The sequence below is a fragment of the Chiloscyllium punctatum genome, chromosome 5 (genome assembly GCF_047496795.1).
Source record: "Chiloscyllium punctatum isolate Juve2018m chromosome 5, sChiPun1.3, whole genome shotgun sequence".
NCBI classification, from domain to species: Eukaryota; Metazoa; Chordata; class Chondrichthyes; order Orectolobiformes; family Hemiscylliidae; genus Chiloscyllium; species Chiloscyllium punctatum.
The window spans coordinates 49,137,458-49,151,874 of NC_092743.1; the positions used below are offsets into that span (position 1 = coordinate 49,137,458).

A 14,417-nucleotide genomic window follows, 5' to 3' on the forward strand; every position below is an offset into this window, starting at 1 on the left:
AGTTGTGGGGCCTTTTATAAGGAAAGGTTAGACAGAGCCTGGGGCATTATCTTCAGGAGTTTAGAAGAATAATGTATAAAGAAGAACCTCAATTATCTGAACGCCACGGGCGGGGAGTGTTTTGTTCAGATAATTGAATGCCAGATAACACAGTTTAGCCAAGCATCAGGACCTTGCAATCTTGTTCGGATAATCTGAAATTCAAGTAATTGAGGTTCCTCCGTAATTTTATTGACGCATGAGATCCTGGCAGGGTTCATGCAATAAAGTGACCTTATTGAAACATACAGGGTTCTTAGAGGACTTGACTAGTTAGGTGTAGAAAGTTTGTTTACCACTTTGGGAAGAACCTAGGACCAGAGGGCAAAAGGTTATACATTTTAAGAATGAGATGAGGAGGAATTTCTTCTCTGAAGGTAATGAATCTGTGGCTGTCATAAATTTTCCATCAGTAAGGAAATTCATATTCATATTCATATTCATGGGTGGGGGCTGGGGGTTTGCAAGCAAGTGAAATTGAATATTATTTGATCAGGGATGATCTCTGTCGATAGTGGGGTTCCAAAACTGTTAGTGTTCCATCTGTATTCTCATCTTGTATAGCTATAGGAGAGCCACCCTGCTTTTACACTCCATTTTTTTTTAAAATAAAGGCCTTCCTTGTTACCCACTGAAATTGGATGGTACTTTGATTCAAGGCCAAAGACTTCCAAATTTCTATTTTGTAGCTTTCTGCAGTCTTTCTCTATTTAAATAATATTCAGCTTCTGAATATTGAAAGAGTGCATCAACTTATATTTTTCAACATTATATTTTATCTGCCAAATTTCTCCACTCTCTCATAACCTATCTGTATCCCTCTGCAGACTCTGTGTCATCTTCAGCACTTGCCTTTCCACCTATTTTTGTGTCATCTGCAAATTTGGGTATAGAACATTCACACTGTCATCTGAGTCATTAACATATATTGTAAATAATTGTGGCCCCAGCACTGCTCCCTGTGGCACACAACTAGTTACAGGTCCCGTCCTGAAAATGCCCTCTGATCCAGCTGTCTGCTTTCGATTAGTTAGCTGATCCTTCGTCCATTCTGATGTGCGATTTCCAACTCTTTGGGATCTTACTGTATTAAGTAGCCTTATCACATTTCTTCTGAAAATCTTAAGTACGCTAAATCAACTGCTTCCCCATCATGTACCATGCTTGTTACTGCCTTAAAGAATTTGAATTATTAATTTGTCAGGCATGATTTTCCCTTCATGAAGTCATGCTGACTTTTGCTCATATTTTAAATTCTCTGCTATTACATCCTTTTATAATATACTTTTAATATTTTCCCAATAACAGACATTAAGTAAACTGGAGGAGCTAAAGTGCCTGGAGTGTGTTCAGAACACTCTTAACAGTAGTAGGTTTCCAATCCAGTGAGAAAGGAGGCTTTGCAAGGCATAGTTGTAAAAATCAGGTGGGTCAAATGTCGGTAGGGGATGTTTAGGCAATTGTGATCGTTGTATCATGAGGTTTAGGCTGACCACAGGAAAGGACAATGAATAGTGTAGAGGAAACATATAATAACCTGGGGGTAAGATCTGTACCTGATAAATTGGAGGCAAAGGTTTGTTGATAAAACTGTAGTTGAGCAAAGTAGTACTATTTTGGGCACAGTCAAGATATATTCATTAAGTGGCTGAGGTCTGGAAATACTCTGCCTGAGTGTCTAGCAGAGGCAGGTTTAATTGAAACTAGTGAAAGGGAATTGGAACATCATTTGAAAAGTAAGAATGTGCAGGGTTATGGCGATAAGGCTGGAGAATGGCACTGAATTACTTGTTCACTCACAGAGCCAGTGCAGATACGATAGACTGAAGTAACACCATATGTGGTTCAGTTATAATCCATCAGTCAAGGAAAAGCTAGTCCTGTGCTTTAGGAGGGAGTTAATTTTATTTTAAAAATGGTTGATTTTGTCAACATTATAAATGTTGTTTATCTGCGTCCTAAACAAAATCCCTGCCCAACTGTCGCCTCGGTCTTAATCCCCGTATTTTGTGACTGGTTCGATTTGAAATTCATTCTTTTGAAACAATTCAGCTAGTAAATGAACATTTGAAGCTTTTGCTGGCTAAAAGCTCAGCAGACTTTGGCCTTTGTACATGTTACATTGCCCCACAATCCATTATTACTCCCTCTGGCTGTTACTAACCAGTGATAAGACTCCTTCATTATTGGACTGATAGTGTTTTCTCTACATTCGTGTTTCATCTTTGATAGCAGACTTGACTTTTCCTCTGTCTCATGTGTTCTACACAAAACTCAGTCCTTTGCAAAGCATACTTTTAATTTTCCTTTTTTTTTGTCTAAATCATCTGATTTTTGAAGTTTTATTTTGAGAAACAAACTTCCTTTTACATAACATCTTCAAGAACACGTCTATTTTCTTGTTGCTTTGCCTCATTTCAGTTCACATGCAGGCTTTTTGTGTCAGTGATACATCACGTGGAATTCACAACAGTTGGTTTGAATTAAGATGACTTTGAATTAACCTTGGTTGAAAAGTCCATCATTGTATTTGGGTCAGTCTAACACAGTACTGCTTAAGTATTCATAACCTGTAGCTGCTATGACAGTACATTGTGATCTGGATGGAATCTCTGTCATATTTAATATGTCCACTGTTTATATACTGTTCATGATTAGGTAAGGTATTGTTTGTTTTGGGAAGTTCTTTGTCAAAAAAAAGGCAATAGACAACATGCATAAAAGATAACATCGTACAGTCAATTTGATTACTATTGATTTACTGTCACAAAATCATGAATATGCTGCTTTAACGCAGAAGGTTAGCTTTAGTCCATCATCTGGCCTGAAAACTCCAGAAACTTTTCTTGTGCCATTTTTTCCCCTTCTGTATCCTTACTGCTTGTCTTGATTTGTGACTTCCTTGTTAGATCAGCAATCAAATTCTCAATGTTAATGTGACCTCGATATCTGGTGATTGGTTAGGCACTTTTCACAAATGACCTGTTGCTTGTGAACAATGTGAGCCTTCTTTGTTTTCTGTGTCGTGAAGTTGTCTCTTCAGCCATCTGCAAAAGTGCACCATGGGAAGCTATCCCAGCCCCAATGGATCTGATGTACTGCAAGTATGAAGAAATTGTTCCTTTTTGAACTGAACATTAAGTAAACTCATCAGGGACCTAATCATTATATCAATATGCCTGACCAAAAGGTATCGATAAACATAGGCATAGGAAGTGCATGCAAGTAGATAAATAGTGGGAAGGAGAGATGCAGAATTCCCACACAACTGCTGTTCTCAGACTGTATGAGAGAATCTCTGTTTGAGTAGGTAATGTTAATTCAACATTTCCTGGCCAGTCTGTACAATTTTGTCATTCTGAAAATGAACATGAAAGCAATATGAAATCTGTATGTTTGTGAAAATAGTAAATCAACAAAATAAATTTTGGTTACATTTTCCAGGAAACTTTTAAAGTGGTCTCACTTGGAGCTTTGTAGATGAGAAAACTTGCACATCCTTGGTTTGACCTATGGAACAACCTTTAAAAACAGTTCTACTATCAGGCATTGGTCTAATGGCCAGTCTTTTGACCGAAAGATTACTTTTGTGGCTTTTTATTATTTCAGTTTGAGCCTACATTTTGAAAGTTGTTCACTTCTCTCAAATGAACAAAAAACTAACTGCATGGGGTAAGGAAAGGGGAAAGAACGTTATTTTAACAAGGTACTGAAAAGGATGGTGTAGATAAACTGGTGGCAATGGCACATTTAAACCTAATGTGGAAAGATGAAGTGAAGTATTTTGGAAGAATGAGAGACAATTTGAAAAGAATGGAGCAGTTTTAAATGAGGTACAGGAATAGACTAAAAACTGTGCGTTTATTATCAAGGGCAGAATGGCTGAGAAGTAAGGTGATTGGCAAAAGCTCAAAGGCGACGTTGGGAAAGTTTTTATTACCCCCAGTGATTAAGATCTTTAGTGCACTGCCTGAGTGTTTATCAGGAGCAGAGTTGTTTGTGGCTTTCAAGAGGATGTTGGGTAATTAACTGTAGAGGTACAGTGCTGTAGGGAAATCGGAGTAGCTGAGTTGTTCTTGTGGAGAGCTATCATGGGCAAGGCAGAGAGAATGGCTGCCTCCTGTGTTTCAAATATTCACTGATTCTAGAGAGGTAATGATGTATTTAAAAACAAAACCTTTGAAGATGGTACTACAAGTTGAGAAAGCTTTAGCATCTTCCAAACTGAAGGATGCCACCTTCTTGGAGAGGTTACAGAGAAGATTTATCGTAATGGTGTCAGGGAATGAAAGACTTAAAATGTACAGCAGGACTAGAGAAATTGGAGCAGATGAGAATTTAGATGTGTTCAAATTTTGAAGTGTTTTGCTAGAGAAACTGTTTACATTGGCTGAAGAATTAGTAACCAGCGAACATTTTAAAATTAATTGATAAAAGAACAGGGAGATGACATGAAAAATAATGTACTTGGTACATGGTGATTTTGAGTGCACTGTCTGAAAGGGACGGGGAAGATAAGTTCGGTGACTGCTTTCAAAAGTGAGCTGGGCTTTGAGTAAAGAGAAGAGGATTATGTCTAAATGAATAACTGTTTCAGAGGGACTGAATGATCATCTGTGCTATGCCATTCTGTGACTCTGATTCTATGAAACAAAATTCAGATTTCTCTGTATGTGTCACGGCTTAAGGATTAGAGATAATATTTTAGATAAGAGCCTGACTGCTTGTAAGAAAGACACGTGATCCGTGGTGTACTCCCTTGATTTGATTTAGTTCTTTAACAACAACAATGCCAGCTGCTTTTGGTGGTGTTGGGGCTGTATAAAGTTTCATAGTTGTAGGCTGGGTCAGAATCCCTTGTTTTTGATCCATGGTCAATCTTACTGTAGGCTGGTGAACAATGGAGTTACCTGGCAGCAGTGGGAACTGAGTAGTACCAAAATGATCAATTAGGACCTGATTGGGGATGCTGCTGGGAGTGAATGAATCCCCGAGTCTCTGGCCGATCCCTGGAGTCAGGAGGCAGCAAAAGCACCTTTACCCTTCCTCACCACCTCCATCACCACTACTGATACACTTTTAGCACAGTTTGCCAATATTTGTCAGGCAGCAGTAATACTTGGAAATGAATATACTGGCATTCCATTTGAGAGAGATGGGATGAGTTGGACTGTTACATGTCACTTGTAAGTTTTCTCTTTTGGTAAAAGCTGCCTCATTTTCAGGAGATATGTTCACATTTTTCTGACTGCTAATGGGGCTGCTTAGAGGACAGTGATGCAGGTTGTCCCGATAGCCCGCCCTGCTGCACTGTCCTTGGTTGGACACAGCTCCCAGAGGCTGCCTCCCACTAAGATTATGGAGCCAGCCAGCCAGACATCAGCAAGGGTCAGTATTTGGTCTCTACTTCTGAAAATCTTCAAAAACAGTTCATTTCTGTCTGAGTCTTGTAACCCATTCATAATCTGAGTCATTACGTTAAACTATTCCATTTATTGGCACTGAAACCATTTTTGTTATATCATGGGAAAATTTCTGTGAATGCCCAAGTCAAATGAATGATGCTGCGTTTTTAAAAAAAAGTATCAAGCATTTTCCCTTAAAAGGGAATGGAGGAACAGGAAGATTTAAGGCTTGAGAAATGGAAAGCTCTAGGTGACCTTTGGAGACATTATAGAAAAATAATCTCTGATCTGGTTTTGTTCTGTTTATTTACAGTGGATGGAAGTTAGATTCAACACTCTGGCAAAATGCCCACACTGCAAAAGAATGTAAGTTAAAATCATTTTATGACAAATGTGAATCTGATTTCTTATCAATTACAGTCATTTTACTCATTATTATTTGCTTTCTATGTCTAAAGGTGAAAGATCGGTTTACAAAAAAAAACAATGTGTTGAAAGGATGTGAATGATTTTCATTGCTCACTGACCATGGCTATTTGCTGACTAGAAAAATGATGTGAATTTTTTTTTGTAATGGAATTTAGCTTTAATGATTGAAAAGGTGAGTGCTGCATTTCTGCCCATTTGGAATCATTGGGGTAATATTTTGTTCACTAACTTGCTGAGTTCTGACATTACTGAGCTATGTCATTTTTCAAAATTGTGTATAATTTTATTCTTGCTAGAAATTCTGAACCCAGTCTCTTTTTTTTTGTTTTGGTTTCACAAAAGTCATCCTGAGACAGTTTGGTTAATAAATCTGCAAGACTCTGATTTAGTTTGGTTTCTTGGGCTTCAGTCAACCTGGTAGTTGACATGAGGCAAGTACAGCTTCACAGTAGGTAGGTGCTTTCACAGATCTGCCTTTGGACCAGGATGGAGGGAAGTCCTGCTTCTTTTCCACCTCCTGGCTGCCCCACAGGTACACAAGTGTAAAAACAATCACAGTTAGGAACAAGGACCTCTTCCCTCCTCCTGTCAGGGTTGTGGATCGATCTGACCTAGTTTTGTGGACTGTTTTGGGTTGCAGTCCATCCAACTGACTGACTTCCAGGCATTGAATCTCTCAGGACCAAAAAAAAAACACATCTGGAATTAACAGCATGTGAGAAAACAGACTTGAGGGATTTTCACCCCAAGCCTGTCCTGTTCTTCTCACCTGTGCAACATGTCCCTTTTATTATCTAAAGCAAGGTTTCTGGTCTGATCATCTTGATACTGCATTTTGAATATTTTCACATTTGCTAAATTGGACTATACTTGATAGCTAGCATCCACAATTCTGTTGGTTTTTATTCTTGGTAGTTTCCAGAGTTAGACATTACAGCAATACTGTACAAGCCGATAGCCCAAAAATGTGCACAGTCACTGTGAATCTCAAATAACTTGCATTGCACACATACAAACTACCATTGAAACGACAAACACTTAGATTTTCAAACTATGAACAGCCTTCAATGTTCCAAATATGTTTCCAAAGTAAAACATTTGACAGGAAGGTAAGTATGAAGCAATAAGGAGTGGTGATATAAAGATATATTTTTGCAATGCATGTGTCTTAAGCATGCATAGATCACAGGACTTTCTTTGCTTGTAAAGCTCTGAGGGGACTCTGTGCCACTGACTGCTGGGTGAAAGATAACCTTCACACACAGATTTCATGAATGGGTTGTCTGAAACTGTGTGCATGATATTTGGGTTCTAGAGAGGGGAAAATTGAAATGTGGGTGGTCAGGTTCAGAGAGAGAGAGAGAGAGGGATGATGTGTTTTTCCTTTTTTGCTATATTTGTCTTTTCTTTGGTCCTCCGTATTCTCCTCTTTACGTGTCCTTTGGTGGCTTGCTGATCCTTGCAACTTTCCACAAAAGTTAAAGATTGAATTAGAAAAGATGGTAGATGTATTGGTGAATGGTTCCTGCAGATTGGAAGGTGTCAAATGTAAAAGGAGAACAACAGAAAATGAGAAATAACAGACCAGTTAATCTAACATCAGATATAGGAAAAATGCCAGAAAGCATAATATCGAGTACAATAAAAGGACACTTGGAATGCAGAGTCAGTATGATTTCTTCAAACTTTAATGGATACAAGGATGGTGCAGGGAAATGATAGATCATGAGCTGGGTTCTCATCGAAATGACGTAGTGGACTTGAATAGTTGAATGGTCTACTCCAGCTCTTATTTCTTATGTTGTGAAACCGCAAGTCAAAAATTCTCAAGCATGAAAGGGGCAGTAAATCAGCAACATTCAAAAAGGTCATGTGGTCAGAACATGACATGATCAAGCCCTCAGGAATGCTTTCAACTAGAGTTGGTAGCCCTACAACACTAGTATATCTGTTGTTGTTGAGCTAGCCAGCCCCATAACATGCCAAATGTTTAATCACCTTCAGCACAGGGAAGGAAGAGTTCCACCACCATGTCTACCCCTCTCTAATTTGGTTGAGATCTGTGAAGCACTCCAGCCTTTAAAGCCAGCTTACCCTGTCCAAGGTGTTAATGTAGCTAAGCCCCGCTAGCAAAACATCTCTCCCCTCAGTGTGAAAGGGCCATTGGTTGTTAATGTACTGGACATCTGAACAAACAGAAAATGAACATATCCACTGGCAGAATTTGCCACAATTACAGGTGAGAATAGAGGAAGAAAAGGATTTTTTTCACCAAGTAAGTAGTAGGTTAAATGTTAGAAACATAAACCCTAATCACATTTTAAAAGTATTTGGTTATGCACTTATAATGCCCTAACCCACAAGTCTAAGGATGTTACTGTTAATGCTGCTAAGCTTATCTATCTTGTCATTTTTGCACTCGTCTCCAGCGTATATTAGGTTTTGGAGGCCATTATATGTTCCATGTCACATTGATTTCCAGAGTAGCAAAACTACAATGAAGTGCAAGTAGCCACAAAGATAAAAGTACACTATACAGGTACTCTGAAAAATATGTTGGTGACCTGGGGAATCCTGTATTTCAGTACAGTTCATTGGATTCTTCATTTTTCTGTTCAACATCTTTCATATTGCCACTGCCTGGGAACTTATACTGAAGACTTACTGAAATAATGAAGTGGGGAGGAGGAAAGGAATTAATTTGAATGTGTAACCAAATTACAAAACTTGAGTGTATAGCAATGAAAAATAACTACTCTTCAGTAGAATTTTAACCTCTATCGTGGTGTCTATTGTATGAACTCCATATGAGTATTGCGTTCACTTTGGGAACGACACTTCAGGAAATGAACGTTGGTCTTGGCAGGAATAACAGCAGAGGTTCACAAGAATAATACTGGGATCTATAAGAGTAAATTATGATGGCCAGTTGATAACTCAGTTTCTAGTCCCTTGAGGTTTTTTGCGACATTTGATTTTGGTGTTGGAAGTGAAGGGGTGAGTACCAATCAAATTGTTCATGCTGTTAAAAATTTTTTAAAAAATTATTCATGAGGTGTGACTGTTGCTGACTTGGCTTCCATTCTTGCCCATTCTTTTTACTGTGGGAGGATCTGGTGAGGAGCTGCCTTGTTGAACTTCATCAGGTCTTGGAGTGTAGAGACACTCACTGTGCTTTAGGGAGGAAGTTGCAGGATTTTGATCCAGCAACGTTGAAGGAATTTCCGAGTCCGGTTGGTGACTGGCTTGAAGGGGAATTTGCAAGTGTTTCCATTGTTTCTGCTGGCCTTGTCCTTCTAGATAGTAGTGATTGCATGTACATGAGTTTGGGTAATTTACAGCAGTGCGTTTTGTAAATTGTACACACTACTGCCCCTATAGTAAATATTGACGACGGTGGATATGGTGACAATCAAGGGACCTGGATGATTCAAGCTTCCTGAGTGTTCAGTGAGTACTTGCCCATTTAGGCAAGTGGACAGAATTGCAACACACTCCTGACTTGTGCCTTGACTATGGTGAATAGGAAAAACCAAAACAATGAAATGTGGATGCTGGGAATCAAACAGATATTGCTGGAAAAAACTCAGGTCTGTCAGCAGTGGTGGAGAGAAAGCAGAGTTAACAGTTCAGGTTCAGTGACCCTCCTTCAGAATGGTGGTGAATAGGCTTTGGAGAATGAGGAGATGAGTTGCTCATTACAGGATTCTGTACCTCTGACCTCCTCTTGTACCCAGGATATTTTGTGTTTATAGTGAGTCCAGACTAGTTTCTGGTCAATGGACCCATGATGTTGATAGTGGTGGATTCAGTAACAGTAATGCCATTGAATATGGTTAAACTGCATGCAGTGGTGAGGCCACTGTCATTGGAGATAGTCATTGCCTGGCACCAGTGTCATTCTGGTGAAGCTATTTCCCCTGGGGGGCAACTCACAATAAGTTGACCCATTTTGAAAATGGGAGCTCAGATACTTGATTTGAAAATGGAAGCAATGTTTTGCATTAAGGTTAGTGGAAATCTGGAAGTCTTTCCAAATGCTCTCTGTTCGGAATCATCAGTTAAGTCTTCAAGAATGAGCGATTTTTATAGAGAGAGTATATCCAGCATATAGAGTAAAGCACGGAATAGTGTGTGTGTGTATATTATATATATATATATATATATATATATAAATAAAACAAACGTGATCTGTTTTTGAACAGATGATCAGATTTAGATGAATGAGAAGCTGAATGGCATTCTTTTACAGTGACACTAAAATTAAATGTCCTTGTAGAGCAGATGCTTAAATTGCACACTTAACCATTTGTGTTTTTCTGTTGTTCTTAAACTAATTGTGGATACATTGTGATGTGATACCCAAGTAGTGTTGACTGCACTCTGCTATTACATGTTTTGTAAGACAAGCTAGCTCCCAACTTAGGGGGTCAGAGTCTCAATTTTTAAGCACATTGTGTTAAATTCATGTCTAAATATATCTACAATCTGAATACCTCCTGGGTTGTTAGTCAGATGCTACAAACTGAAAGGGATGGTGTTACAACATGGGGTAAACCCTCCTGCTTAATTTAAAACCTGTAGCACAGAAAAGATTTATACCATGCAGTAATCTGTAAACATTCGAGTGACCAAGAACTATTTGAAGTAAAAATGAACTACTTTGTTTCTTAATGTAAAACTGAATAATTAACTAACAGCTATTTACAATTCCTTCCTCTAACCTATCCTTTACCTTGCCTTCTATAATACTAGTCCAATAACACTCCCAATTAAGATTTACAGGAAATTCAAATCTTAAAACCAGCCAGCGGTCGAATCTTCTCTTTATCTTCGTCTGTAGATTTGTTCCCCAGGCCAGTGTTGAGGTTTTTCTCTGTGCAAAGTCCTTCTCTAGACAGGTACCTCTCAGAGTTGTGACCGGCAGTCTACAACTGTTGGTCTGGTGGCTGTTCTCCTCCCAACTGTTCAATTTTCCCTAGTCTTATAGCCCAAAGCATCGGATTGTGTCATTGGCTTTTAAGATTATCAATATACTCAATTCGAACTTGATTGGAGTTTGGTTTTTTTTGGGGTATCATTTAAACTGATTGCCTTAATTCAAATCTGTTTTGTCATAGAATCATAGAGATGTACATCACGGAAACAGATCCTTTGTTCCAATCTGTCCATGCCGACCAAATATCCCAACCCAATCGAGTCCCACATGCCAGCAACCGGCCGATATCCCTCCAAATCCCTCCTATTCATATACCCATCCAAATGCCTTTTAAATGTTGCAATTGTACCAGCCTCCACCAGTTCCTCTGGCAGCTCATTCCATACATGTACCGTCCTCTGCGTAAAAAGGTTGTCCCTTAGGTCTCTTTTGTATCTTTCCCCTCTCACCCTAAACCTATGCCCTCTAGTTCTGGACTCCCCGATCCTAGGGAAAAGACTTTGTCTATTTATCCTATCCATGCCCTTCATAATTTTGTAAACCTCTATAAAGTCACCCCTCAGACTCCGACGCTCCAGGGAAAACAGCCCCAGCCTGTTCAGCCTCTCCCTGTAGCTCAAATCCTCCAACCCTGGCAACATCCTTGTAAATCTTTTCTGACCCCTTTCAAGTTTCACAACATGTTTCCGATAGGAAGGAGACTAGAACTGTGCAGAAAAATAAATTTAAAAAAAAACCAAGAAGCTGTCCCAAAAATCTAAAGCCTTCTGTCCTACACCATCCCTTCAGCCATGTGTCCATCTGACCTATCTTCCTATCTCTAGTTTAAAGTCACACAACACCAGGCCTCAGTCCAACGGATCCACCTGGAAGTACCAGCCCTCGAAGTACTCCTCCTTCGTTGGCTCGCTCCAAAAGCTTGTATCTCCACACAGACCTGCTAGACCACAACTCAGTGTTGTGTGACCTTCAACTTTGCCCACTCCAGTCCAACACCAGCACCTCCATTCCTATCTCTAAACTTTGCAGCACGTAGCACTAGAAGTAATCCAGAGATTACATTCTTTTGTGGTCTTCCTCTTTCATTTACAATCTAACTCTCTAAATTCCTGTTGAAGGGCGTCATTCTTTTTAGGAGTGCTCCTAGGGTTGGTGTAAGACAGAAAGCTTCAGATTTTTGGGACAGCTTCTTGGTTTTTTTAAAATCAATTTTTCTATGCAGTTCTGGTCTCCTTATAGGAAAGATGTTGTGAAACTTGAAAGGGTTCAGAAAAGATTTACAAGGATGTCGGAGGATTTGAGCTAAAGGGAGAGGCTGAACAGGCTGGGGCTGTTTTCCCTGGAGCGTCGGAAGCTGAGGGGTGACCATATAGAGGTTTACAAAATTATGAGGGGCATGGATAGGGTAAATAGACAAATTCTTTTCCCTGGGATCGGGGAGTCCAGAACTAGAGGGCATAGGTTTAGGGTGAGAGGGGAAAGATACAAAAGAGACCTAAGGGGCAACTCTTTCATGCAGAGGGTGGTATGTGTATGGAATGAGCTGCCAGAGGAAGTGGTGGAGGCTGGTTCAATTGCAACATTTAAAAGACATTTGGATGGGTATATGAATAGGAAGGATTTGGAGGGATATCAGCCGGATGTTCGCAGGTGGGACTAGATTGGGTTGGGATATTTGGTTGGCATGGACAGGTTGGACCGAAGGGTCTGTGTCCATGCTGTATATCTCTATGACTCTATGACAAAACAGATTCGAATTAAGGCAATCAGTTGAAATGATACCCCCCAAAAATACCAAACTCCAATCAAGTTCTGTCGTTTCCAGGCGACCAGCTACCCCAGTAGCTGGAGCACATGTTGCATTGTATCTTATTGAGAACACTAGGTGCTGTCACTCCTAGCTTTTACTGTCTTAAAGGTATATTACACCCACATCTTCATAAAATGGCATGCCAGAAGGTGGTTGCAGTCTCATCATATTGTCTCGCAGTTGCGGATGGGATGTGTGTAAGTGTTCCTGGTGCTTTTAGTTGTTTCACATTGTGCTGTAATTTGATTGAAGTTTGCTGATTAGTGAGAACAGATTAGGAGCGTGCCGTGATGCCTAACCTGTATCTTTAATTCTCCAAGATTGTTATCATTGGCAAAACAGATTACATTTAGAAGGAAACCCCAGAGATCTTGGGCAACAGGTTTGGGAAGATGAGGATTTCAATGGCATTCTGTACTTCACTGTCAGACCTTACTTTGACTTTTCAGATACTTGAAAGGATAATAAATGACTGTGCATTTAAAAACCTGCTAGGAAGAATTCCAGGCAATATACTTAGTTCTTCTGGTAAGGTTAATGAATGAGCTCCTATGTTGCAAAGTAAGGAAGTGGCACACTGTCAACTCCTTCCACAAAATCATTCTGTAGTGTGTCTGTAAGGAGAAAGTACATTTGCAGCTCCCTGAATTAATATTATTCATTTATTCTTTCTGGCTATCATCTTTGCTAACTACATTTATATCCTGCTGCTGCACCAAATTTCTACCTCCTGTACAAATACTTCCTGGCAGGACTGACTGACAGCAGTATTCAAAGGTTTATTGAAAAGGGAGATAGTACTTGAAGTCTGGAGGGCAACAAATGTGTAATAAATGTTTTTAACGGTAAATGGGGCCAATTTGCCACCCAGTAGTAAGACAAAAAAGTTCTGTAACTCTTAATCAAGGACAAATCTGGACAAATGTAAACAAACTGGGAATGTGCTCTCAAAAATGTTATGCCAAAGCATTTGATGTTATTCAGTTCAAGTGTACAGTCGTTGGCAAAGCAAATAAATCTGAGATACTTTTGCTTTGCCACTCATCCTTGTAATCTCTCTGAGTATATAATTTCCATCTCTGTACAGTGGTTCTGCAGCAAATTGCAGTCTTTCTTTTTAAACCGGAAGTTCAGCTGTGGAGCTGGAGTGATGCCATCAAGTTATCCAAGCAGCTAATTGTATCGAAGAAATGTCAAAGTCTCGAGAGGGGGAAACACAAATAAACTTAGTTTTAAATGTATAACACAGATCTGCAGATGCTGGAAATCTGGAATAACATCAGAAATTGCTGGAGAAACTGGGTAGCATCTGTGGAGAGAAAGCAGAATTAACATTTTGAATCTGGTGACCCTTCTTCAGAGCTCTGCTCTCTCTCTCTCCACAGTTTCCTGAGTTTCTCCAGCAATTTTGCTTCCTGTATTCGTCTTAAATAAGTTTAGATTACACTAATTATTAATAGGAGTAAAGGTAGGCTTTAAACTTAAAGCAAACTTTAAAAAACAGAATTTTCAAATACATTTTGCTTTCTTAAAAAAAAACTATTAATAATCATTCTGTGAACCCTTCACCATCAACAGATAATGGTAACATTCTACAAAAGGCAATGAAGCAGTTCGCCAGGCCTACTTCAACAGTACTTTCCAAACCCATGACCTCTACTGCTGAGAAAGACAGTGGCAGAGACATGACATTACATGCCATTCTTACTTGGAACTAATCGCCCTGCCTTTACAGAGGAACTTCGATTATCCGAATATCAGTTATCCGAAAATTGGATTATCCGAAGGAGATCTC

The 14,417-nt window shown here is 39.4% G+C and overlaps 1 protein-coding gene across 2 annotated transcripts in view; it reads left to right on the forward strand.

Moving 5' to 3' along the window:
* Nucleotides 1-14,417, forward strand: part of pip4p2 (phosphatidylinositol-4,5-bisphosphate 4-phosphatase 2) — a 94,017-nt gene that overhangs the window by 46,828 nt on the left and 32,772 nt on the right. For both annotated transcript variants that reach the window (XM_072570268.1, XM_072570267.1), the window contains exon 5: nucleotides 5,758-5,810. In XM_072570268.1, the coding sequence (XP_072426369.1) occupies nucleotides 5,758-5,810 (53 nt within the window). The remainder of the gene's footprint in view (nucleotides 1-5,757; nucleotides 5,811-14,417) is intronic.